The following is a 27,556-nucleotide window of genomic DNA, read 5'->3' as shown; positions in this document are numbered from 1 at the left end:
GTTTAAATAACAAGAAAGAACGTCAACTAAGGTTGAACTTAAGACTCGAATTATCTACACAAGTTCTCGTGCTCGTAAAATATCATTTTATTAAACGTTGAATTCATATTTCAAGTTGTTATTTCATCTTGTTGTCTTTTGTTTCTTTTTCGACTGTGCCTCGTCGTAAGCCTTTCTTTTAGTCTCGAGTTTTCGTACCTAAAGAGAAACAAAAAAAATTGAAGCTTAACGCACTGCTACACGAGAAATAAGAATGTTTAGGCAGTGTCCAAAACACCTGTTGCAAAGCAAGTTGCACGAAATATAGTGTACTATAACAGCAAGCACATTTCGTACACTGTTTAACCCTTTGAATACCAAACTTACGCCAAAAAATACCGTTTTTAACCGTTTAGTCAGGTTTTTTAGCTGCCATGACGCTAAATAAGTTTTGCTAAGAAAGCTTTTTTTTTTACTAAAAGGAGAGATTTTTCGAGGATTAGGTACAAAATTGAGCAAAATTTCAATTCCGGGCATGCGCATAAGCCAAAATTAGGACTTCCTTTTTTTTTGCCATTAACTGTTCTCAATTTTGTTTGTTGCCCCTTTCCTTTCTGTTTTTCTCGGCCCTTTTACACTGGCTACCTTTTGCGTTGTATGTTCTTTCTGGCTGCCGTGAAAAGTTGGATGTTAATTACGGTCAAAGCCTAGAAATGGACCTTGATCAATCATAGGCGTAGTGGACCATTTTACCACCGTTTTTGCACCAAAACTGATAACCTTGTTTTTGGATTTGCGACGTCGGAATGTCGTCGATATCTAAACCTGACCATTGTGCGGAAAGGCCTAGCCTAACACTACTATCTGCTTCTCAAGAATATCTAATGACATTTAAATTGATGACGTCACAAGTGGTACAAAGAGCACGACCATTAATTACGCACATATACGTAGTTGGTATTCAAAGGGTTAACCTAGTATAATTTGTTCTGCGATGATCTGTGTTACAGTGCTGGGTGAAATAAAGCTATTTCACTCGAGATGGTGTCTTCACGGAGTTCTATTAAGTGTCTTTGGGCGCTTTCAATTTTATCAGATTAACCAGCCTGACTTTTTGATCGAACCACGCCAAGCAAGAGAAATGGCTTTCACCATTTTCTGCTCCTTTCCCTAATCTCCTAAAAAAAAGGTAAAGTCTGCTTACGAGCCAAGTGGCCCATCAGGCCAGAGCTTATCCCGGTTTCTGTAGCATGAAGCGACTAGGAGTATTTCTACTCCCCTCCCCCCCTGGATGGGATGCTAGTCCATCGCAGGGTTACCCCCAGCATTAAGTTCGCCGGTACCCATTTATACACCTGGGTGGAGAGAGGCACTGTGAGAGGAAAGTGTCTTGCCCAAGAACACAACACAATGTCCCCGGCCAGGGCTCGAACCCGGACCGCTCGATCCGGAGACGAGCGCACAAACCATGAGGCCACCGTGCCTGCCTTTCCCTAATCTCCTACCGAAAAGAAAATCTAATGAAGAGAAGTAGGGCAACGAACCGGTTTCTCAAAATGGAACGGCAAATTTCCGACTGACTGGTTGGATCAGTCAAACTGGAGTACCTTGAAAAGTGCTCCTTGTTTGCCGCAAATTTTCTGGTCGGACCAAACGGCTTCATTTGATCTCCAATTATTAGCGGCTTTCCGCGTATACGCATGTTGTTATGTTTATGCGCTAATGAAACTGAACGCCTGAGACATGCTGCTTTCCATAGAAGACTTCTACTGTATGACCTGTACAACCTGGGTATAACAATGTAGTTACATAGCTGGTCATGCAGCCGCGGCATAAAAGTGATTTTCCCCTATGTTTAACTGTAGGTTATAAACTACAGTAACTCAGATATCGTGACATTGTTTAAATAAAAAAACACAAAGCAAACCAAAAAAGTAGTTTACCTCTGATCTCTTTTTCTTCTTGGAATGCATAATACGGTCGTATAGCCGTTTGTCTTTCTTTTTCATGGCCATTATCGCTAAGTTCTTTTCCTCTTTACTTAGTTCTTCACCTGGCGTCCCTCAGAAAAAAATAAAAATAAAATCAGTACGTGTAGTCTGAGTTCAAACCTTTCCTTTCGACATAAAATTTCGTCATTTTTTTCATCAACTGACCGACCTCTATTCCGGCTAATGAACACTCAAGCTGTTATTTTTCAAAAGACGGCAAGTGTGGTGTATACCAGCAACTGAAGGGAACATAGAGACAAGCTTAAAGGATTGGAAGTAAATAAAAGAATGACAAGAGGGAATCGTCTATCTGGTTTCTTTTTCTCTTCTCCGATGCGAACTCACTACTGTTATCGTTTTCCTGATTTTTTTCGCTTTTCACACTGTTTCCGTTTATTAAACAGTAGTGTATCCATCCTCCACAAGTAGATGCTGAATTGAATCAACTTCAACCATGGACAAATTGTGTTGGAAAAAGCGCAAAAACAAAAAATTACGACCATAATACCTACGGAATAAGTGTCGGCACCCCCATTCCCCCTTTCAATGATGGAAAATGGTAAAATGCAAACTTGTGGTAGATGAACGTTTTTCGTTAACATTGCACAGGGGTGGAGAGGGGCACAATGTGTATACAATGACGTTCTCCAACCCTTGTGACCAAGGTTGTAGTTACGTTATCTCTAATCTGGTGTTTAGCGATGAACAGAGAAACCCCTGATGACTTTCTCACCTTCCTCCTCCTCTTCCTCCTCGTCCATCTCGCTGTCTCTTCCTGCCTGTTTCTGTTCTTCCAGCATGGCTTGTCTCTCGGGAGGAACGTAATCCCCTTCTTCCTCTTGAACAAACGGTGACAGGTGCGGAGGAAGCTCAACCCCTGGGAAGTAATCCTCGACAGGGAGGAGCTTGCGGTGATTCACACAGTCGAACACCCACTGGGGCTGGATGTAATATCTGTAGGATATCAAAATTTGCGGGAAAGCTTGAACAGAATCCCCCTTAAATTTACATCTACATGAGTTAGATCAGTAAAAAGTCTTAAAACATCACACCAACTATAGCAAAATTGTTTTTACCAAAAATAAAAACGATTCGTAAAAATAACTATTTACAATAAGGCACCTAAAATAATAAAATAACATAGCTTTAGCTTATGAAACGCTGACACATTGGATTTAAAAGAGTCTAGAAAATTTTAAGTTACTATCTCTTCTAGGAGGCAGTTCCCAACAAAGTATATTTTTTGGAAACATTTTTGCAAAATTTCGAAGGACTCTCTGAGCCAAACTTACAAACATTGTTACTACGTTTTTACGTTGCTGGCTCATTCATTGTCACTTCCATAATTCCTATCATCTGTGAAGTAATGTTCTATGTTTCACGCAAGCTCACCATGTAGTTTTTAACTCTTTAACTCTGCAAATTTTCCTTCAGGGGAACTGGCCATCTTCATACATTTTTTTGGCCAACTTGATCTTTAGTTCTCAAACTCATTAATAATTCATCAAGTTAAAACAAAGGAAACCACAACCTTGAAGGAGGTTTGGATACCCGGTCTTAATTAGCATAGATTTTGACGATTTTACTTCTCCGTTCACTCCTTAGTTTTTGTTTCGATTGAGAAGATATATCAAACACTCAAGACAGTGTTTCATTGGCTATCCAAACACCTCCAATTTCGTGAAAAATACTCTTGGTATTTGGATATCATGATGAAACACTGTCTCTTGTATTTGATATATTGCATGAAGGGCAGATATCAATTTCAGTTCAACCTGGTCTTTTCTAAACATGTTCAGTTTTGACCGTTTCTTTTGACTTTTTCCTCAAGTTTTGAAAGCCAGCTACAAGTTTGCCTCAAATGTAAAACCAGTTCATTTCTCATAGAATCGAGGTACATTGCATGACAAAAGCCGCTGATCCATTACTTACCTGGATAGATATCTGTGTCCCTGAGCTGGTCTGTCTACTATCTGATGAGTTATTGATTCACTGCTTTCATTAAAAGTAGCTCCTATGGCATCAGTGCTGTGCCAAGAAACTTCACCTCCAAAACACCTGACGACAACAAAAGAGCATTTAACAGCGTCAGCTAGGAAGGGGAGTGGAAGACAGGGGTTTCATGAAGGGCCGGGCACCAAGCAAATTGATGAACTGTGAGGACAATTTCTCCCGGCTAGTTTGACCATCTAGAAGAAACTTTTTTTGAAGCTCAGTTCAAAGAGTTTTGCCCTCCTGTAAAAACCACTTCCCTTCCTGCTGAGAAGTTACTGAAACCCCTGCGAAGGGGGGAATGTTAAACCAGTATACTTTAAAAATAGACACTACATTGTGCCATTTTTGAAAATGCCCACACAACCCCACAAAAAGTTTTTTGGTTTGAGTCCCCCCCTTCCCCACTGGCTATGGAAATTCCAGTTTACCTCCATCCTTTCCTTAAAAGTTTTGGCTTTTGAGAACCCCCACCCCCTTGTAATCTTCTAACTACCTTCCATGAGATGCGTAAGAATATTACAGGGAGTGCTTGCACAATCACCCGAGCCAGAGGCTCATGATAAAGTGCTTGATAATAATCCAGATAGAATTGGAATTTGGAAATGTTGGTTTTTGAGGAGAGAGGAAAACCAGAGTGCCCGGAGAAAAACCTCTCAGAGCAAGGAGGAGAACCAACAACAAACTCAACCTACATATGACACCGGGTCCGGTAATCAAACCCGGGACACATTGGTGGGAGGCAAGCACTCTCACCACTGTGCCAACCCTGCCCACAAATTAGAAACAGCCTGAGGAAACTGCATACCTGATGACAAATACAAGAATCTCTCTTGGAACCTCTCTGGAAAGAAACACCTTGCAATCTGAAAATAAGTTTTTTAGTTTTTCTGTTTCTTGAAACTCTTTCCTGCTAGCCTCCTGTGCTTTGGCATCTTCACTCTGTTGAAAAAAAAAAAACAGTTCACATTAAAAAAATATATATGGTTTAAGTTTACTTAGTAAGTGTACACTATATGAACAGCGGCAAAATATTTGTGTAAAAACAGTTGCTGATGATATTGAAGTCAACAGATTTTCAATATGTTTAGGGCATGGAAAAATGCTGTTCTTCTTCATGGTGACGACAAGAGCAAAAAGTAAAAGCTTTTGACATACAATTCACCACTTTAGAAATTAGAAGAAATCTGGAGTGATTCGTATCTTACACTGGCTCATGGAATTGTAGCCTCTTACACAGATACTCTTTGGGTTTAGTATGCAATCTTTCCTCTCCCCTTTATTGGGGCAGAGTGCTTGAAAAGCCACTAGAACATCATTGTATCCATATGGATATGTTACCTGGATCATTTCTGAAAACTACATGGCTCGCCATCTTTTGTTTTCTCCCTAGTAATGGTCTCGCAAGTAACCGTGAAGTGAGACTCACCCCAGATTTCTTCCTGTTTCTAACATTGCATATGACCTTTAACATTGTATTTCATAACAAAGAGTTACATGTAACTTGTAACTTACATCAGCATCAACAGGAAAGTCATCCACTTCTACTTCATCTTCCCGTACTGTTGGCAAGAAATAGACAATTTTCATGTTAGCATTTCCTTTCATTCTGTGAACTTACAATACAAGTATGTCAGCATGCTTACCTGTGACTGCTAAGTTTTGATTTAGAGCAGAGAGCACCTGCGGAGTTAAACACAAGAAAAAACATATTCATATGACAACATTATAGTTATCAAGGAACCAGGCATGATACATGTAACTTGAGAAGGCACATGGCAAGAGTGTGAGGGTCTGCACTGGGGAATATTGACCCAAGGTTGTGGCAGTATGGACCAAGTATAGCAAGGTCAGTACAAAAATGACCAAGGGGCATTATTCCTCAGTGTTACTTGACTAGACTGACCTTGATATATAATAGCAGAGTCCCGCACTCATATAGGAAAGAAAAGGAAACCCATGAGTCAATTTTCTCATGGTTATCATGGCTAGCGGTATTGTTCATGGGTGCATACGCACAATGGCGATTGCGATGACAGAGTCACATGACATGGCGGCCATACTCCAAATAATGAGTTGACAGAGACATGCAGCTTTGGTTTACTGTGTAGTTCTTTGATATTGGACATCCATGTTATGATCAATTGACACCTGTCAAAACAAGGTATCCGCCGACCAGTATCACGTGACCATATCGCCGGCTCAAGTTTACAGCACATCAAGGTCACATGTTTCTTTGAAGTTGACCGCTGACCAAGTGCTGGTTTTCGATTGGATCATGGGGTCATATCAGGTTAACTTGTTGAAAACAGGGTAGGATTGTTCGGAAGCCGGTTAACGTTAACCCAGGATTAAAAGTTAACTGAGTTATAACTTTTTCTTCTATACAAATGTTTTTTGCTGCTTCATATTGTGTATATGGTGATTATTAAAACTCAAAACAGAAGGCCAAACAATATACAGAAAACCTCTAAGCAAAGTTACAAAACTCAAATCAAAATTCTACCTTTTCCTGGGTTAGCTTAACCAGGCTCTGAACAACCCGTCCCAGGAGCTATGCTTTTAGGCTGGCCTAAATCTATAATTATATTAAAATAATATCAATAATACCTTCCCAGTTCTTACAGGGACATAACTGGCTTAATGCCAATCCAGCCCTTTTTCTAAGTCAGTATATTGAATGTTTCCTGTAGAATTACACCTAACCTCATCTTCCAATTCTGACTCTTCACAATAGCCTGCACTGTTTGCATTATTGTATTCACCAGCAAGCTGCAAATCAGGAAAACAAGATATAAAACAAGTGTTCTGGCTCTGCAAAGCAGTGTGAGTACAGTAGTATGAGGATAACAGCAGTGATACAAACAATTAATGTAATTAACTTAACTGTGGGATTCATCAAATACAGGGTTGCCATCCACCAGAACAAAAATAATCCCTGACTTTTCACTGACTGTAAAGCAATTTTCACTGACCCTGCGGGATGACTTTACTGGCCTTGAATCAACAAAAATAAGGATGGCTCAGATAATTTTTGAAACAAAATTGCCTTATCTATACAAAAACATTTTATTAATAAAATAATTTGCTGCAACCTTAAGATCAACTTTCCTGACTTTTCACTGACTTTAAACAGGGATTTAGAAATTCCCTGACCTGATACAAAATTCCCTGACTTTTCCCTGACTTTGAATAAAATCTAATTTTCTCTGACTTTTCCCTGACCATGGCAACCCTGGAATAATTTACTATTTTGACACCCACTATTCATTTACCTACATGTACTCACCTTTGGGGGGTAGTGTAAGTTCAACATGTTGAACAATTTGAAATTCACAAAGCCTATCATGGTGGTGTAGAACTCCACAAAAGTAAGCATCACTCGAAAGTCAACATCAGATGGTGGCTGTGAGAAAATTATGGAAACAAATTATTTCACTTTGCCCAAGGATTTTCAACTTGGAACTACTAGAAAAGTTATGAAACTGTTTTTTGGACCAGTACCCAAGGGTTTCATTGACATTTTCAGCAAAATGACGACCTGTTTTCACAGGTTAGCAAAACTTTTTTGACTGATTTTCCTTGCAAGAAGAGCTTTCCTCTAGATGATCAAACCAGGCAGGCAAAATCATCCTCACAGCCAGTCAATTTGCATGGTTCCCAGCTCTTAATGAGACCCCTGCTAATGCCCACCAATAATGTAGATATTTTTCCATGCCTCAAATCTTAGTTGCAACCCTGGTCAGGTTTTCTAATAAAAAATAAGCTACAAAGTGGAACAGAACAGGGACAAGCAATGGTTATACCTCTTGACAAAACTGGTATGGTACAATCCATGTCACGGGTTGCTCTTGAATTTCAGCTTGAAAATATACTCCTTTTATTGAAAGAAAAACCTAGCGACAAGACAAAAATGTGGACATAACATGAATGAAAGCAATTTCTACTGACAATGATATGACTGTTGTTGAGTAATTCCATACAAAAGTAAGTACACTTGCTATTTCATAGAAGTATTTAATTTTTTCAGTTAGATGGCTGGTTAGATAATGTAAAGTGTGAAAGGCCGACAAAAAAATAGACTTAGAACAGATCAAGAATGAAAGGCACATGTATACGTAATCTTAGGGGTGACAAAAAGTCATTCAAAATTCATGACTGTGTCTAACATGGAGGTCTCATCATCGCAAATTTTTTCATGATGCCTTCTCAGTCTCAATTTCTTTTGAAATGCTAAGAGAATCTTGCACTGACAGAAAATACATTTGACTTGTGAAGTCTGAAATTTACCACTTCCACTCCTAACCTTGGAAATCACATACTGAATTATTGCGATAATTATTTTCTAAGATGAACGTGCCCAAAATGCAATACTGTGACCAAAGCTGTTTACTAATATTACCATTGAACATTTCAAAATCAAGTTCAATATACCTTTCTTAGAGACTTTGAAGCGATTATATAGTGCTGAAATTCAACTGCAATTGAGAGAAACGAAAGGTTAATTAAGAATAAGACTACAACATAGCTATACATGCATGTACTTGTAAAAATAGTTAACACAAGGAGTCCTTTCATATAGACCTGTACAAGTCATGTAGAGTCACATGTACCAAGCCAGGTTGACCCTGGCAAACATTATGTAATTGAAAGCACAGACAGATTCAGAGATTTTATATATTATTATCTGGTCAAAAATAATTGAGCTTGGACTCACAAGCAATCTGGCAGTAATAGGCCCTTTGCAGCTAAGCCATCACGTGACCTACTTTTCATAAAATTATGGGCTATAACTTAACGAATGCCAGAAATGGAAAAAGCATGTTGAAAATATCAAAATGGCCAAGTTTGAGGCCCCCATCATCAGAGAATGAGATTTTATGATAGTCTGAATTTTTGAAAGAATAAGAAGACTTGTATGGGAAAATGTTGCTGGAGAGCAAGACCTTGCTCTCCAGCAACATTTTCCATACGAATCCTCTAAATTTTCCGAAAATTCAAACTATGGTATAAACTTACTCATTTTTTCCTGGGGCCTCAAACTTGGCCTCTTTGGTATTTTCGATGCGCTCTTTCCATTTCTGGCATTCTTTAAGTTATAGCCGATAATACAAAAATTTTTTAGGAAAAATTTGGTCACGTGACCCCAGCTGCAAAGGGCCTATCACATCAACAGGACTCTAATTCTAACACACCAATGTTGCTTTCTAATGGACAGACTATCTTAAGCAATAATTCAAATTAGTTACAAACCTGACAATCTTTTACACTGTTTTACCACATCAGCCTGTGGAAAAAGCAAAACTAGTGAAGAAACGTTTTCAAGACAACATGACTATTGTGTGTGTACATCCAGAAAAACGATTAAACAATAGCTAACCTGAATTTTATCGGTCTGTGGCATTGAGGAAAATAAGACAAGCATGGACAGAGCATCATCCAAGTCTCTAACAGCATCAATGAATGTTGGGTACCTGAAAATTACAAGTTCAAGTCGAAAAAACCTATAGCAACATTCATTGAGAGTGATTGTAGCCACCATTGTAAAGGTTAAAAATTTTCATTAGTACAACTGGATAACTGTCTTATTCATCAATATTTGAAAGATCTTTAATGGCAAGCTGTTTGCAATGCTACCTGCAGTGAGGCAGTCCTTACCCACAAGGAGAAATAAGAAAACAACAAACACAAGAGAGGAAAAAAACTCCTTTTGTTACCACTACTACGGTTCCATCTTTTTATCAGGGAAAGGACAGATACTGCCCTGTTTCATACAGTGTCACCTCGATTTCTTAGCAATCGATTCTAAACCTTTTGACAACTGAAGCAAAACATACTTACCTCTCCTTAAGAATGTGATCAAGTCTGTAAATTGGTTTGTTGTCCTCTAGTCTTTGAGCAGTGTCTGGTTCTTCTTTGGCGATAGCTTTCTTTAGCTTTCTAAGAAATACCTTGAACTCTCTAAACTTGTTAAGAACTGGCTCATGTGCAAGGTACTGAATGTCCTTGATATAGTAATAAGTCTTGTTTGCTGTACTTCCTTTGTTGACTTTCTTCTTGTTCTTTGGCTCCACAGGGTACACACCCTTCAAAATGCATAGTCGCCTAAAAAATAACATATCATTTGTATATGAGACAACTAAATCTTAAAAATTTTAACACCATGTAGCATTAGCATTTTAAAAGTTGCCTGCTTCAGAGGGTTACTTGAAATTATACACGACTAGGGGGTTAGGGACCTTTTTTTAGGAAGAGGGGTATAAAAATTTGGGCTTAAATATTTTGCAACTGCTATTTATCTGTTTTATAAAAACGACAGGGTTTAGTTTCTGTTGATTAAGGTGGGTCCTTCTTAACTACAAATTTGCCATGAATTTCTTTTAAGGATAAGCTTTTTGCACAGGTTTAATAAATGAGGAGTCCTCAAAAGTTTTGGATCACGGCCATATCTGACCAGTCATGTGACCAGAATAGAAAAATCCCTAAAACTTAAAAGGCATCTAAATCCGAAAATTTAAATCAGTATCAATAGATTAAAAACGTCCATGTGCTTAATGCTATGTATGGGTTTTATGAAACTCACATTATCATAAAAGTTGTGAGGTAATAAACACCTGTATTAACAGACTTTCTACAGTAGCTTTCCTCTTTTACCCATAAACAGTAATTCCATACGTATGATTGTAAATTTCTTCCAAGTTTTACGGATTTAAAATTCTAAAGCATGGTTTGGGACTGGCAGTAGTTACGCACATGAAATTATATTTTTTCATAGCAAACATTCCTTCATATAAAATTCAACATTCAGCACTGCAAAACACTCCAAAATAGCTTTCCTCTCAAAATCGCCTTCTACAATCCCTTAGCAACTGCTTTAAACCTGTACAGTGTGGGGCCCAGTTCTCGGCCGGGCCCAGTTCTCAGCCACTTTTTGTTCAGCGTTTATTTTTCGCACCACAAATGAATCTGAATAAAAAGCAATTTTTTCAAAAGGTAGCTTGATTCCTTATCTTCCGTTCTGCCAAGTTTTGTTTCGTCCCGCCGAGTTTTTCCGTGAGCACGTCGAGGTGACACGAAGGTAGGTGAATTTGGTTTCCCTGAAAACGTGTTTGTTTACGGCTACTCGAATTACATGGTTTAATTCAAGTTTATATTTTGTCCATCTAGAAAGCCCAAATGAGCCAATTCTTGGCATAAAGGACGTAGAGTGATAAAGCTATCTGTTAAATATAAACTTTTCCTGGCCTGTTTAATCCTTTGACCTAAATTCACTCCTCAATATTTCCTTCATACTTTTGGGTATTTGCCTATTCTCTGCCACCCTGTTCGCCTTCAACACTAAAAGCACTCATAGTTCTGTGTGGAGTATTCGTGTCAAGTCAGTTGTAAAAATAAAGCTGTAATGGGTTGGCATGCTGAAAACTATGAGCTCTGACTTAACCCCGTTTTAAATACCCAACTCTTTTTTAGCCTCGCTTGACTGCACTTAAGAGAAAAACTAGGTGTGCAAAAAACTTCCTTTTCTAACATGAAACAAAGCTCTTTAAGGATAATTTGTGATCGAAATATCAAAACACAAGCCTCATAAGTGATTTAACAACAAAAAATGGTAATAAAGCGTTGTTTATTCTGAGGAATCCCGCCCACTCTTTTGGCCGAGAACTGGGCCTGCTGGCCAATAACTGGGCCCACAAACGAAGCCTCCATTTTCGTCATTACTCGGGAGAAAACAGCGTTGAGCAGTCGATAGCTCTACATGTGTAAACTGAATGTCGAAGCTAGTAGTGTGTGAAATTTTAAGTCCTTACGGCTATTCCAAGGTAAGAAATACAAGTTTACGTTTTTTGTGGCCGAGAACTGGGCCCCATACTGTAGTTAAGAAGGACCCCCCCTAAAAAGCCCTATATCCTAAAAATTATCATCTAACTGCATTTAGGTGGATGTGTGGGGGGTGGGGGTTGGGGATAGGGATAGGGTAAGAAAATACAAATTTCAAAAGAACCTGCATAACGTTCAAAAGATGGTTTATTTTCAAATCACATAAACACATTATCTAGGTTCGCAAAGTAAACTTAAGCTAAGTATCCAGGATCTTAAGCCGGTTTGAAGAAAGGGAATGGCTAATTTCCCCTAGAACACCGCCTCTAAAATATCATGCACAGACAAAACATTTTAGGTGAAGCTCAAGTCTTAAAGGATTTAAGTTATCAAGGAAAACCTCTAAGGCCTTTAACAATCAGAGATATTCTAAGCTAAATAATCAAACATTCACCTGAAATCTGGCAAACTGAGCTGTAGTTTCTTTAGCGCTTGATTTCTTGAAATATAGTTGGTTGCCGCTCCACTTTCTCCCTATGGACAATTCAAAAAGTAGTTTTCCTTGTTACATGGTAGCAAAGTTTAAGAACAGACAGGAATAACCGTCAAAACAAACCCTTTTCTTCTGTCTTCCCATCGTGTTTTTCGTCGTAAAATGGCACCACGTGAAAATGTTGTGAAATGCGCGGCTTGCAAAGCTTTCTGGGTTTTACGCCTGGTCGATTCTGTCTTTCGCAAAAAAATGGCGGGCAGCAGCAAAAATGTTAGCGAAAAGTTCCTTTCTCCTGCATATTTTCAGGTCACACGTCCTAAAATCCCTTCAAAGAAAACGGATTCGGCTGCAACGAAGCTTTTACCCCCATCTGAATATAATGTAGTGAAAGATCAAGGTGATGAGAGTGCCAGAGCTTTGGCTGAAATCAACAAGTTGCAGAATGAAAACAAACAACTTCGACAGCAACTGGAGCGGTCGAAAGAGGAAGAACTGCGTCTCGAGGGCGAGATTCGAAAGACCAGGCTTATGGTGCAGAAAGGCCGAGTCGATGACGCACTGGATCTGAAACGAATGGCCGAACTTCAAGAGGAAAATCTTTCGCTGCAATCGGAGGTTAGAAAGCTCGGAGGTTTAACCGCTAAACTCAAAACAGAGCTTAAAGAGATGAAAAGTAACTTTGAAACAGACCTTGAAAGAAGCGAAGCCGAGCTAGAGAAGGCGAATTCGTTGATCAAGGAGCTCAAAACTGAATTGCGACAAAAGGAGGAAATGTTCGAGAGAGAAGTGGAGAGTTTGGAGAAACGCGCCAGAAAGCAAATGGCGATTGTCAAGAATTTAAAAGCTGAAGTTAAAAATGCAGAGGAGCAGGTGAAGATTGATAGGAGAGGTTTTGAAGATGTGCTCGGCAAAAATGAATATGACAAGTATGAGCAAATCAAAGCATTGCAGAAAAGTTTAAATGCCTGTGAAGCAAAGTATTTAAAAGAGTTACAAGAAATGAGTGATGAGCTCTCAAGAAGAGAACAGATTCACGTAGAGACAAAAAACAAACTGAATGCTGCAGAAGAAGAACTAAAGATTTTTAAAGAGGAACTGAAAGCAAAAGAAAGAGAGTATTCAACAAACATAACCAATTGTCAAGAAAAAATTCAAGCAAGTCAATCAGATTTTGACAAAACTTTTACAGAACTAAGCTGTAAGATAGAAGAGCAGACAATTTCATATCAAAGAGAAGTCCAGAATCTAACAGGTGAGATAATCAACCAAGCAATTCAAAGCAGCAAGTCTCACTGCCTATGCCACTAGTAAATCATCATCATTGCCAAAATCTCAGGGAAAAATAATTGGGCAAATGGAAAATTAAACAAATAAATTTGTGTGAACAGAGCTTTTGAACGTCAAGCTTAAGTGCTAAACACATTGTTTGTTTACACTAGTTTTGGCCTACCTTATTAATCTTCTTTTACCAAGTTCCGTCCTTAGTTTTTCCGAGGATGAGACCCGAGTCACAACTCGAGTCCATGTGTTACTAACAGAGATTGGGCCTCCCCTTCACAACCCACTCAAAAGATACAGATCTGATAAAAAAATCATTTCTGATATGGCAATAACTTATTTTTAAAACTCAAAAATGACCTTTATCAAGAATTTTATGGCCCCCTCTGCCTCCCTTCCCCTACACCCCTCTTCCAAGTAAAAAGGTAAGCACAGATTATATACCTTACACTGCCATATTTCACCTACCCTTCATTTCATTTATATTGACCCACCACTGACCATTCCTAGGAAAGCTTGAGAGGAAAGAAGAAGAACTTAAGGCTCAGAACTCAGTTGTTGACCAACTTAGAGCTTACATCGGAGAGAACCTGCCAAACACACAGATGGAGAAACTTCAAAAAGAGAACGAAGACGCAAAGCAAAACATCACCAGCTTATTACAGGAAAATGAGCATTTAAGATCTACGGTAGAACTTCTCAATGTGAGACTATCATCCATGAATGAAATTCTTTCCATTCAAGAGACAGAATTAGTTAAGTTTCAAACTAAATTCACCAAGGGTGACAGCAGTCAAGGAGACAGTTTGCTTACAAAGTGGAGAGGGAAGGTGTTTGCCTTGTTAGTTCAATTAAAATCACAAGAGATCACCTGTGAGAAGGAAGAAAGAAATGAGAGGGCTCAGGTGAGTGTGGCATATTATTTGTAGCAATTTTGTATGATCTAAAATTTTTCAAACCAGTGTGATTTGTAAACTGAAGCAAATGAAGATAACAATACAATTGCAAACTGGTTTGAGAAAAATTAAAGCAAACACAAATTTAGGCCACTGCATGAATAAATTTCAACAAACAAGCTAAACCCTTTCACTTGTACCCCACTGAGATCTGGTCATGGTTTCTGATTGAAAATTAAATTCTCCCTAGGAGAAACCTTTACCTTAAATGAAGTCCAGTGACAAGAATTTTGATGTGAACTGTTGACATCAAAACATATGATATTTTTAGGTGAAACATTTGAGTAAAGAGCTGGAGGAATCAAAGAGAGAAGCAGCCATGTTGACACATCTCTTAGCTGACAAAAAAGCGGAACAGCAAATTGAAGTTAACAGGAGCCTATCTTTGGAAAGGCAGCTGGAAAAGTGTCAGCAAAATGAGAAAAGGCTGAAGTCCCTTGTTGCAAATTATCAATTGACTGTGTGTAATCTTCAAGAGGTTGCTCAGACAACAGAATCTTTCATGGAAAACGTTGGTTCAGAGATGGATGAAGCGTTTAGGAAACTTGCTGTATTTACTCAACGTGTTAGTTTTGCATCTGGACGAGTGAAATTTCTTCAAGGTCAGTATATTTGAACTGTATATGTTATGTTCTAAAAATCAGATTTTTCTTGCTTGTAGTCAGGTAAGGTGCTGATTTCATAAAAGTTTATCATCACCAAATGAAATAAATAAATAAATGAATAAAGAAAACAAATAAAATGAAATAAATTTCATACTGTACACTAAAATTCTCTTTATTCTTGTGCGATGTCTAGGATTAATAACTCATCGCAAGATACAGTTGAGAAATGAACTGTCTGAAGCAGCTACCAAAGGTGCTGAAAATATGCAAACAACGTCTGATGGTATGTACAAAACAACCTATAATAACACTATTAACTTATTATTAATAATTAAATAAGTTCTTTGACTCTCCCAGAGATTATAATCATGTAAGGCACTAAAAAAACAACAAGATACAAGTACAGAAACCAGCAGCATGGCGGTAGATTTCATTGTCTGACAATTTAAAATGGGATGAATGTACAAAGCTCCTTTGTTGACAAAATATTGACGTCAGCAGTGTGTCCAGTTGACTGGCAAAAACAAAGATTTCATTTGAACAAGTTAAATCTCTCATTTCTTAATAGCACTTGTCTGAAGGGCAAGTAATTTTTCCAATTTTCTTTCCCTCTTTTGAATATCCTACAATAACCTTTTACATTTCAGGGAACATTGCTGGTGAGCCAGAGGCTGGTTTGTCACATGAACAGCTAGCATCAGAAGTCAAACAGCTAACAAGAGAGAGGGACCATTTGTTAGAACAGGCCAGGAAGGATTCCGAGACTTTAGAAAGGAAAGAGATAGTAATCAAAGCTCAGTATGAAGAGCAGTTAAAAGAATCTACAAACAAAATATCACAGGTGAACATATTTTCTAACAATATCCATTAAAATATCTCTAAATTTAGATAGCAGCAGACATGTAAATATTTTAAGGAAAACGACCAATTTTTTAAGTTTGCAAGACATGTTTCGACAGAGCTTCTGTCATCTTCAGTTGAATGAATGATTACAAAGCAAGTTGAATAATAAGTAGGCAAAAATGCTAATTAAGACAAATAGTAACAACAAGAACGTGAAAAGGTGTAAGTTAAAAGGATAATTTTAGATTTACATGGTGTAATTGCTGATTGAGGGAAGGTAGTTCTTTTTGAATATGAATAGCCTCCTTTATCTTGAGTTGAAAGCTGGTAGTGGCGTGATCTAAAATATGAAAGCAGTCTATTGAACACAATGAGCGACAACGTTCAGAATTCTGAAGATGTTTGAAGATGTGAGAGGCCCTATCAACGGCTAAGTGCTCACGTACGCGTGTGGAAAAATGTCGGGAGGTTTCGCCGACATAACAGGCATTACAGCCCGCACATGTAAACTTATAAACCACACGTGAACGAAGCCCGTCGGGGATAGGGTCCTTCACACCAAAAAGGGTTACCTATCTTGAAGGAAGAAAAAACTAATTTGATGTCTAAATCATTACAATAGCGCTTGATTAAGTGTCGAATCTTCTTCTGAGTGATGACAGAAAAATGGCCTATGTATGGCAGCTTAAAGTAAAACGTGGGCGAGGTGGTAAGGGGGTAGCCCCGGGGACAATGATTGCTATGGGTCCCAGTGATGTAACGGTTAACCACTTTTTCAATTAAATGGGCAGGGAAAAGGTTCTTTTTGAGAATTTCAGTAAGCTTGGTTATATCCTCGTGTAACCCCAACCAAGTGTTGTTGATCTTGTAGGCCCTGTCAACAAGAGTCCTAATGAGACCTACTTTGTATGAGTACGAGGTGAAGCTAAAATAATTAGTTAATAACCCAGTAAAGGTTTTCTTACGGTAAACCCTAGTTAGGAAGGAATTAGTGTCACTATTATCAATAAGAACATCTAGAAAGGGTAATTTGCGATTAAGTTCTTTTTCCATAGTAAACCTTATGTTGGGGTGCCTAGAGTTAATGTAGTCAAAAAATATAACAGCATCGTGCTCCGAGTGAAATAAACAAAAAGTGTCGTCAACATACCTACGATAAAATAAAATTTTAGAGCATTGAAAATTCTCCAACCATAGTTTTTCATGATGCCCCATAAAAAGATTGGCTAATACGGGAGCAAGGGGAGACCCCATGGCCACACCATCAATTTGGTCATAGAAAGAACCGTTAAATAAGAAATGGGTCTGAGCGGTGGCTACAGTGAAAAGGCTTCTAAGTTCAGGTTTACTTAACTTAAGGTCAGGATTGCCCTCGGAAATGTAATTGACCGCCAGGTCAATACATTCCTCAAGAGGTATGTTAGTAAAGAGACTTTCCACATCGAAGGAAACCATAAATTTACCAAACATAGATGAAGATTGAATGTCCTGTACAAAAGTAAAAGTGTCTGTGGCACAGTGTTCAGTTGGGATGTGCGGCGCCAAAAGATTGCATAGATATTTGGCCAGGTTATAATCTTAAAATCATCAATGACACTTCCAAATTCCGGCCCATCAAGGAAGATCCAACTTTACTGAGAGAAGGTAGACTGCAGCGACTTCTCCGAAAGTTGAAGAAAGATGGTCACCTTGCCAACGAAGTGTACGAAAACATCTATCCCAAAGGCTCTCAACCAGCAAGAATTTATGGCCTCCCCAAAATGCACAAGGATTTTGGGCCTAACTCAACTCCGCCATTTCGCCCCATCGTGTCTTCTATTGGAACTTACAATTATAACCTGGCCAAATATCTATGCAATCTTTTGGCGCCGCACATCCCAACTGAACACTGTGCTACAGACACTTTTACTTTTGTACAGGACATTCAATCTTCATCTATGTTTGGTAAATTTATGGTTTCCTTTGATGTGGAAAGTCTCTTTACTAACATACCTCTTGAGGAATGTATTGACCTGGCGGTCAATTACATTTCCGAGGGCAATCCTGACCTTAAGTTAAGTAAACCTGAACTTAGAAGCCTTTTCACTGTAGCCACCGCTCAGACCCATTTCTTATTTAACGGTTCTTTCTATGACCAAATTGATGGTGTGGCCATGGGGTCTCCCCTTGCTCCTGTATTAGCCAATCTTTTTATGGGGCATCATGAAAAACTATGGTTGGAGAATTTTCAATGCTCTAAAATTTTATTTTATCGTAGGTATGTTGACGACACTTTTTGTTTATTTCACTCGGAGCACGATGCTGTTATATTTTTTGACTACATTAACTCTAGGCACCCCAACATAAGGTTTACTATGGAAAAAGAACTTAATCGCAAATTACCCTTTCTAGATGTTCTTATTGATAATAGTGACACTAATTCCTTCCTAACTAGGGTTTACCGTAAGAAAACCTTTACTGGGTTATTAACTAATTATTTTAGCTTCACCTCGTACTCATACAAAGTAGGTCTCATTAGGACTCTTGTTGACAGGGCCTACAAGATCAACAACACTTGGTTGGGGTTACACGAGGATATAACCAAGCTTACTGAAATTCTCAAAAAGAACCTTTTCCCTGCCCATTTAATTGAAAAAGTGGTTAACCGTTACATCACTGGGACCCATAGCAATCATTGTCCCCGGGGCTACCCCCTTACCACCTCGCCCACGTTTTACTTTAAGCTGCCATACATAGGCCATTTTTCTGTCATCACTCAGAAGAAGATTCGACACTTAATCAAGCGCTATTGTAATGATTTAGACATCAAATTAGTTTTTTCTTCCTTCAAGATAGGTAACCCTTTTTGGTGTGAAGGACCCTATCCCCGACGGGCTTCGTTCACGTGTGGTTTATAAGTTTACATGTGCGGGCTGTAATGCCTGTTATGTCGGCGAAACCTCCCGACATTTTTCCACACGCGTACGTGAGCACTTAGCCGTTGATAGGGCCTCTCACATCTTCAAACATCTTCAGAATTCTGAACGTTGTCGCTCATTGTGTTCAATAGACTGCTTTCATATTTTAGATCATGCCACTACCAGCTTTCAACTCAAGATAAAGGAGGCTATTCATATTCAAAAAGAACTACCTTCCCTCAATCAGCAATTACACCATGTAAATCTAAAATTATCCTTTTAACTTACACCTTTTCACGTTCTTGTTGTTACTATTTGTCTTAATTAGCATTTTTGCCTACTTATCATTCAACTTGCTTTGTAATCATTCATTCAACTGAAGATGACAGAAGCTCTGTCGAAACATGTCTTGCAAACTTAAAAAATTGGTCGTTTTCCTTAAAATATCTCTAAATTTGTCAAGAAAAAAAAAGACATCCATGAGTTGAATCAAAATTATTTATCTATTCTCTGGGATTCTCTGGGATGTCACAGTTCTTTTTGTAACTTTCCATAGTGAACCTGTTGCTAAAACTGGTAACCTGTGCTTAAACTACATTTAGTAAGCTCAGTGAACCTGTGGTAATAATGATGACTGGGGCTGTTTCTTAACCTGGTGAACCTGTGGTCAACTTGGGTTAATCTGTGGTTAAATGGGGTAAACCTGTGGCCAAGATAGGTGAACCCATTCTTACATTTTAAGCTTGTTAGTCAACTTTCAACTTTATTTTCTTGTATTATTTGCACATTTTCCTGCCTTTAGGTAACAAATTAGCACTTGAGAACTCCAGGAAATCAAGTGAAGTAAACCCCATAAATGATTGCACCTTTAAACTACATGTACAATTGTACTGTACACCACTCACCCAACAACTTTTTCATAGCTGGAGTCGCTCTTGAAGGATGAACGAGAAAGAAGTGCTATCCTTAGTGACAAGTTAGAGACTGCCGAAGTTGAATTATCTGAGAGATTGGAGACTATTGAAGCACTTAAAACTGAAATGGCTAAACATAAGGATGTGGCTGAAAAAAGTAAGTGCGTGGATTTATGTGTGAGCTAATGAAGTTGGTCCCAAAACCCAACAAACAAATGACGTTTCTTAGGAAAATTTTTGAGGAAATTCAAATTTCAGAAGCACTTGTATCTTAAGATGAAATTTTGGGGGCTAGTGGATTGAGTTTCAGACTGCAGCATCATAGCTAGAGCTTGCTTAAAGGGCAAACCTGGAAACTGATCTTCTTTGCACACTGCCAGGTTGTCCCAACAATTTTCAGATACAGCTGCAATTGCAATCCCATTTCCCACTCAGATAATTAACTGCAAAACAAATTACATTTCATTTGTCCTAAAACAGCATTGGTGAGGGTGTCCCTTTGATCAAACAAAGCTTCCGGTAAACTGTAACTGCACTCACAAACGTATGGCAGCCAAGACCTTCAACGTAACTTAACTAAAAATTAGATCAACTAATATACATGACACCCTTATCAATTTAACAAGAAATGAATTTCTTGTACTCGTCCAGAAAATCAGATACATACTCCATTTTATTTTGAAGTCAAAAAGAACAAAATATCCCTTTCTTTAGCTTTAGATAAAGTCTTGCAAGCAGAGCAAGCAAGATACACTGAAGAATTTGCAAAACTTGAGAGGCAATTTAACGACATTCGCCGTGAACACACCAAAGCAGTTGTGGCCCTCAGACAAGCAGAAAGACAAGTTGAGCGGGAAAAGGAGAAATCAGCAGAGCAACTGTCTCTTCAACAGAAAGAGTACGAAATAAAATTAGGGAAAAGTCAGTCACAACTGCAACACTTGGAGAAGGAAAGGAACACGCTTATGGCTACAGTTCGGCAAGAGGGTTTCAAAGTTCCAAGACTAAGGCCAAAGGAACTTTCAGGTAAGTTAGCCAGGATATATACTTCTAGTCTTACTTTTAGCCATTTTTTGGGGCATGTGCTTGCTATGTTTTTGAACCAACAATTTCAAAAGTGAATAAATCTTATTAGTTTAGAGCAGAGCTCCAGCAGCCCATAGTCATAGTCATCATGGCAAGCAGTATTGCTCATGGGCACATTCAGATGACAGCGACGATGACGGAGTTGTGCAACGTGGCAGCCATACTCCAGCTAATAGATTGACAGAGACATGCTGCCTTGGTTTATAGCATCCTTTGACACTGGACATCCATGTTATGGTTAATTGGTACCTGTCAAAACAAGGTATCCTCTGACCAGTATCACGTGACCAATATCACATGACCATATAACAGGCTCAAGTTTAGAGCTCATCAAGGTCACGTTTGTTTTTTGAAGTTGACTGCTGACCAAGTGCTGGTTTTCAATTGGATTGCAGACTGTCAGGTTAACTTGTTGTAATCAGGGCCAGGTTGTTCAGAGGCCAGTTAAAGCAAACACAGGAATAAAAGTTACCATATTTATTCCCCTATAAGCCGAGACCCTAAACTTTTGGCTATCAGAACCTGTCAGAAAATTATGAAAAAGAAACCAAAAACATCTAGCTATAAGCCAAGATTGAATATTTGTTTTCTACACAGACTGTTAAGTGAATAAACATACCGGCAAACTGTGAAACAAAAGAAGCATCCCTCTCGGGAAACATGCAACTGTAAAATGAATATTCATTTATTCATACATTCAGGAAAACACATTTAATGTTATTGGTCACTTAATTGAAAATAACTACAAATCACAGGCAAGATGAATTTAATGTGATCTGAGTTGACATTTCAGAAGTTTATAAATAAAACTGCGTGCATGACAAGACATCACCTTAGTTCAAAATCCTGTCTCAAACTATGCACACTCTTTCAAAGTTATCCGTAATCGATCATCATGCCAGAAGCTTGTCATTCTTCATACAACTTGCCCTTCAAATTAAAAATTGTGGCTGAGGCAGAAGCTATGAGAACAACTCCAAGATTACCAGAGAATAGGGGATCAGTGAGTCCATGGTTTGTTGCTGGTGAAAAGATCAAGTGAACCTCTTCAATGGTGAGCTGAAAATGTTAGCAAAATGAAAGACAATGTATAAATTATACCGAAGTATAAATTTTTCTTGAGTACAAATTTTTTTCACTGCTTTTGTTTTCTGTAGTTTGAGATTATTCAAACTCAAAACAGAAGGCCAAACAATATACAAAAAACTCACCGCAAAGTTACAAAACTGAAATCCAAATTCTCGTTTATCCTGGGTTAGCTTTATCGCGCTCTTAACAACATGGCCCAGGAGCTCCGCTTCTAGACGTAGCTAAATCTATATGTTATACATCAAAAGATTTGCCAAAACTGGTGAGCAATATTATTGAGACTTTTTTATGGCATCTGATTTAAACATCGATATGTTTTGGGGACTGTTAGCAAATACACACCAATTCTTCACCCACCCAGGTACCTGTAATTAGTAAATGAATTCCTTACATTTTCCTGTACTTTTTTATAGACAATGGCAAAGAAGAAGAGAAAGAAAACAGAGACCAAATTCCTCTAGAAGATAAACGGCCGATAAAAACCAGTAGAAGCAAGGGAAAACGACACAAAGCAGAAAAATCTAGCATCCAGCATGATCCTAAAACTATCTCTTCCTCTGTTCAAAATGGAAGACAGGAGATCCAGGCAGCAGATCATGGAGCTAATGAGGACATGAACCTGATGCAAATGACGTCTGTGTTGAAAGATCTACAGTCACTATCAACTGCTCTACTAACTATGGACAAGGAGAGTGAGGAGTCTCAACATTCAATATAACGTAGAGTCACTGGTTATCTCTCTGTTTGTGGGTGTGTGACCACCCTTGGAACCAGAATGAGAGTGGCCTCTTAGGGGAGGTGTCCAGTTATGAGAATCAGACATTCAATATTGAAATATTTAACACACCAACTCTAAGTAAAACAAACAAGCACACTGTATAGTCATTAATCATTTATTAGCAGAACAATCTGTGACATCATGACAAAGCTAGAAATATCAAATGTATCTTTTCAAAACTGTTAACAGGACTACTTCAACAGTTCCACTATTTTTTCTGCCAAGGGTGTGGCCGAGGCTGGATTTTGTCCAGTCGCCACTCTTTTGTCAGCACAGACACATGGCTGCCACAGGTCTGCGTTTTCAAACACTGCTCCATGTTGCTTGAGCTTGGTCTCGAGGAGGAAGGGCATTGCCTCAACCAATCCCATCGCATCCTCTTCTTTGTCAGTAAAGCATGTCACTTTCTTGCCTTTCACTAGGTACTCACCATTTGATAACTTGGTGTTTACAATACCTGGAAAGAAATAGGAAGAATGTGAAAATTCCAATATTTTGGTTTAGTTATCAAAAACTGATCAAATACACTCACAAGCTCATGTGTTGTTGTGAGGTTTAAATTTAGGAAATTCAGCCTTTTTTCTTCCTGGTTAGGAAGCTTCCCCTGTTTTCCAAATCCGAGGTGGTGTTCATCCAATCAAAATTAGCTCACTCACTAAAGCTGGAGCACTCTAAAAGCTGGCCAAAGACACTGACAGCAGTGGAAGACCTTTGTTGCTGCCTTAATTTGCCAGTTGCCATGATGTTCAGTCAGTGCGATTTACTAAAGCATGGCTGCATTGAAGGCCACTTACCAGCTGGTCCATGGCAAACTGCTGAGGCAATCCCTCCCTTTTCATAAATAGTTCTCACTGCTTTTTCCAAGGTTTCATTTTGTGGTAGATCAAACATGGGCCCATGTCCTCCAACACAAAACACAACATCAAACTTGGCAGGATCAACGGTGTTGAGAGCAATGGTATTATCAACAGACTTCATTGCCTCATTGTCAGCAAGGAATTCTTTGCAGACTGGGTCCTCCTTAAATGCTTCGAGACTGGAAGGGTCCTAATTGAAAGGAAAAAGGCAGTTTTTTTTTGTACCTTAAGTTATATGGTCATCCATCTTTGCAAGGTTTTGCAGGTAAAATGTATGTAAGGCCCGGGTCAAACGCCGTACTTCACATGAGCTGAACCCAATTCAACCAATTAGGCTCGTGTTAAGTTTGGTGTTTGACCCAATCCTCCATAGGAAAAAGGAAAACATTATAAAATCTTCAAACTTAGGCTACTTAATGTCCTTAGTACAGAGACAAATATTGTAAAAATTTGGCTTTCTTTGTGCCTTTTAGGCTGTGTTAGGTTCACAAGGCATTATGGTAAAATGTACAGCCGCCATCTATTTTCCTATGGTGGATTAAGTTTGACAGATTTTATTTGGAGCGGCTGGCATTCTTCACATCTGGCCAGCTGTCTAATAATGCCTGAAGACCAACTTTGGGTCGAATGCCAATCTTCACACGAGTCAAACCAAACGCATAATCAAAGGCCTATAGGCACCATTTTGACTTTACCTTGAAAAACCACTGACCAACAAGACCGCTTTTGTTATTTGAGTTAACACCAAACTGTCATTAGGTTTGGCTCATGTGAAGTACAGCGTTTGACCCTGACCTAATACACTTTATTTAATGGTTTGGTAGATAATTCATCCAGCTATTTTATGGGTAGAGTCCAAAAAGATTATCTGAGTGAGTGGTAACATCCAAGACACTCCCACGATGCCAAGATTGAGATTTGAATCATTTTAGACTCTGAGACAGAACAACAAAACACAAAATCAGGACTTTGTGACTCATCACAAAGGATACTGAGATTCTGTGATAGAATCAAAAGTCTTTGAGACCTAAGATTTTTAGTTACTATTAATTACCAGCACTGTAGCCAGAAAAAAAAAGACTGAGGCAATGTTCATGATTAAATGCTCCTCATAGGTATTTAAGCTGTGTTTTACTTTCCCCTTTAAGAAAACCAACAAACCCCCCCCCCCCCCCCCAAAAAAAAAAATGACTGAGGCAACTGCCTTGGTTTGCCTTGTACTGGCTACAGCCCTGATTACCACTATATTTTAAAATGACAAATGTTTTACCAATGGAGCTTTTCCTCCCTTTGGACTGACAAGTGTCATACTGTAGCCTGCCTTCTTGAACACATGGTATGGATGAGCCATTTCTGGTAAATACCATCCAGTCTTTTTTCCAGTATTCCCCATGTCTCCATGGCTAGTGAGGACCATTAATATTGCAACCATTTTTATCTAGATATGTTGGAGTGAACTATAGCAACTGAAATTAAAATTATAATTATGCAGTAAAAGGAAATTAGTTTTGGGTTCAGTAAGAAACTGTTAAAGTATGAGGTTATGATTAAATGGTCTGCATTTTGGCACTCAACATTAAGATATTAATAGCTGGGGGGGTTCCAATATAAAAAAGTTGGGGATGCTTGTCAGAAAATTGAATTCAACCCCTAAAGAAGAGTGATCTGGGTGTGGCTTGAGCATTGTTTGAGCCCTAAACGATACCTAAAAAATAGCAGCATTTCATCCTAAACACCCTAAATGAGACTTCAGTTCTTGATTTATACCCCTAAGCAAAACGACAAGCATCCCCGACCTTCTCTTCTGGGAGTTCTCCCCCCTCCACCTTGGGATCATCAATAGACACAAGTCTAACCAGGGTCCTGGAAATCACCAATATTTGTTTCACTGTTATGCCATTTTACCATATTAGACCAAGAGAACGCACAAAATATGAGCCTGTATTGCACTTTTCGCCATTGCACATACGTGATCAGTACAATTTTCAGATGATGCAGAATGTTTTGCGAAAACTAAAAGCCAAAATACTAGAAAATGACATAATTGCAGAATAATTACTGGCTTATTGCATGGTTTAACATATTATACAAGCTGACATTCTGCATACATAATTTGAATACATATTACTTATATCTTTCCTCCCCAATTCTGGGCTCAGAAAAATACTATGCAACTTGCAAAATATCAGTGTGTATAAAATGCAGAAGCATATCACCTCGACAAGGTGAAGTGCTTCTGATAAATGTAAAAGCATTCAATAAGGTGTATTTATTACTAAGTGATACAAGCCAACTCTCCTGAGTCTCCCGGACAGGAGGTCCTTCCAAAGGGAGGGGAGAGGTGATACAAGTTCCCTCCCCTTCCTTTGGATATTTTCTGGAACTGAACAATAGATACATAGGAGGCTATAATCTCCATGTACACAAGTCCTGAGTGATAGCAATAACCAAAAATTCCATATTTTTGCAGGAGAACTAACATTGTGTCACATCTACATTTAATTAAAACTTCAAAATAAATTTGGTCCATTTAGTTTGTGTCAAATTCTTTGTAGAATGAGACCCCAGGGTGTAATAGGAACCATTGTTATTCAAATAAGTAGCTATGTAATAAATCAATTTAATTTCAGGTAGTCTGCTTTGTTTGGTCAAGATGACTTAGCAAATTTTAGCGTCACGGCGATTACTATTCCAAATGGTTTTGTTCTCTCACATTAGTGTGGCATCATCTCCTAGCGAGTTGTAGCGTTGCACGAGCCAACCGCGTGCCCAAGTCAACCTCGAGTCACGAGTCAACCTCGAGTCAACCACGAGTTTTTTTGTCCCTAAAAAATTATAGATTGTAGGAAATAAATTTAGGAATACACCTTTTTGGTACTTAATTTCGCGAATTTGGCGAGACAGTCTTTCGGGTGGGGGGGGGGGGGGGAGGGGTGGTATTTTCGCGATTTCAATAGGCAAATATCAAAAAAGGTCATACAATTTCGCGATTCAAGCATTCTCAACTTAATTTATTTTTCAAAAGTCTGAACTTTTTAAAATTCCTAGATAACCTGGAACAAGCAAAACGCATTTTTACAAATTAACTTTTAAGGTAAACTGGAACAAGCAAAAGGCATATTTGAAAATTAACTTTTTACAACTTGGCCCAGTTCTGTTATTACACAACAAAGATACAAAATGGAACTTACTAGTAAAACTGCGTAAGACTATTGTGGCGCACGGCGCCATCGAAGTGAGCCCGTTATTAAAATGTCCTGTTGTTAACTGCTAAGACAATCTATATTCATATATCTTATTTCCTACAATCTATTTCTTTTTTCGGGGCGAAATAAAAAAAAAGAAAGAAAAAAAAATTTGGCTTGAACCCCCCTGTAGAACTACAGGCTCCATGAAGTCCACCATGTTTTCGCGCAGTCACGAATTGACCTTACATATTTCGAAACACTTACGCTACGAGCGCTCACAACAGCATTCCGCTGAAACAAGCTCCAGCTGGCAATTGAGTCGATAATGAATACGTAAATTTGGTGGTTGATAACTAGAACATTACATCGATCACGGACTCGATGTATAAATCTTGAGAGCCAATACAAAATATAAAATCGTCACGCAAACTTCAATAATCTCATTGGCAAAGTCCCTTGATGATAGGTAACCACTCGTCAAAAATCTGCTAAAGAACCTCGGTGAGAAACCTCGCCTTAACGCCCCAGACAAAATTGGTTCGTCTACTTCTGCGGGTGCTAGTCAACTTATGAGCAAAGAGTTAAAGTATTACCTGTTGTGCTTGAAGTAGGAGACAAAAGCAACGCCTGATGCACTTCTGCAGAGACTCTCAAGGCACTTGGACCTCTCCGAGGAGTAGAATGGATCAAATAGGGCTTTAACCTTGTCGGTTACAGCGCTCCGCGGCCTGTAATCCCGTTTGCAAGCTCGTATTTTCATTGGTTGACGGTAACGTCCCGGCTGAGTGCGAT

General features: G+C 38.7%; 3 protein-coding genes across 6 annotated transcripts; 1 reads left to right on the top strand and 2 right to left on the bottom strand.

Moving 5' to 3' along the window:
- Positions 1 to 63: 63 nt before the first annotated feature.
- LOC110047553 (pescadillo homolog) lies at positions 64 to 12,484 on the bottom strand. 2 transcript variants are annotated; one of them, XM_089279568.1, is made up of 16 exons: positions 12,397 to 12,484; positions 12,235 to 12,314; positions 9,804 to 10,067; positions 9,343 to 9,436; positions 9,216 to 9,249; positions 8,397 to 8,440; positions 7,769 to 7,858; positions 7,252 to 7,368; positions 6,669 to 6,734; positions 5,609 to 5,645; positions 5,478 to 5,524; positions 4,771 to 4,904; positions 3,903 to 4,028; positions 2,704 to 2,924; positions 1,923 to 2,041; positions 64 to 198 (listed from the first exon to the last, which is right to left on the bottom strand). In XM_089279568.1, the coding sequence occupies exons 1-16, from the start codon at positions 12,415 to 12,417 to the stop codon at positions 124 to 126; spliced, it is 1,569 nt and encodes a 522-aa protein (XP_089135694.1). In that variant the 5' UTR covers positions 12,418 to 12,484; the 3' UTR covers positions 64 to 123. The 2 variants fall into 2 exon arrangements, with proteins under 2 accessions (XP_089135694.1, XP_089135695.1); XM_089279569.1 differs by having other exon boundaries at positions 1,923 to 2,032.
- Positions 12,477 to 23,258, top strand: LOC110047613 (coiled-coil alpha-helical rod protein 1-like). The gene is made up of 8 exons (XM_020753362.2): positions 12,477 to 13,525; positions 14,062 to 14,456; positions 14,779 to 15,109; positions 15,306 to 15,395; positions 15,760 to 15,953; positions 19,776 to 19,923; positions 20,481 to 20,792; positions 22,355 to 23,258. The coding sequence occupies exons 1-8, from the start codon at positions 12,523 to 12,525 to the stop codon at positions 22,657 to 22,659; spliced, it is 2,778 nt and encodes a 925-aa protein (XP_020609021.2). The 5' UTR covers positions 12,477 to 12,522; the 3' UTR covers positions 22,660 to 23,258.
- Positions 22,819 to 27,536, bottom strand: LOC110047617 (uncharacterized). 3 transcript variants are annotated; one of them, XM_089279577.1, is made up of 4 exons: positions 27,358 to 27,536; positions 24,847 to 25,014; positions 23,514 to 23,766; positions 22,819 to 23,176 (listed from the first exon to the last, which is right to left on the bottom strand). In XM_089279577.1, exons 2-4 carry the CDS (start codon positions 25,006 to 25,008, stop codon positions 22,911 to 22,913), a joined length of 681 nt encoding a protein of 226 aa, XP_089135703.1. In that variant the 5' UTR covers positions 25,009 to 25,014; positions 27,358 to 27,536; the 3' UTR covers positions 22,819 to 22,910. The 3 variants fall into 3 exon arrangements, with proteins under 3 accessions (XP_089135703.1, XP_089135701.1, XP_089135702.1); XM_089279575.1 differs by having other exon boundaries at positions 24,847 to 25,042; positions 27,358 to 27,535; XM_089279576.1 differs by lacking the exon at positions 27,358 to 27,536 and adding an exon at positions 27,029 to 27,046 and having other exon boundaries at positions 24,847 to 25,042.
- Positions 27,537 to 27,556: the final 20 nt, after the last annotated feature.

Source organism: Orbicella faveolata, unplaced genomic scaffold (assembly GCF_042242905.1).
Source record: "Orbicella faveolata isolate gen_17 unplaced genomic scaffold, um_ofav_v1 contig_47, whole genome shotgun sequence".
Classification (NCBI taxonomy): Eukaryota; Metazoa; Cnidaria; class Anthozoa; order Scleractinia; family Merulinidae; genus Orbicella; species Orbicella faveolata.
This window is presented reverse-complemented; position numbering and strand designations above follow the sequence as displayed.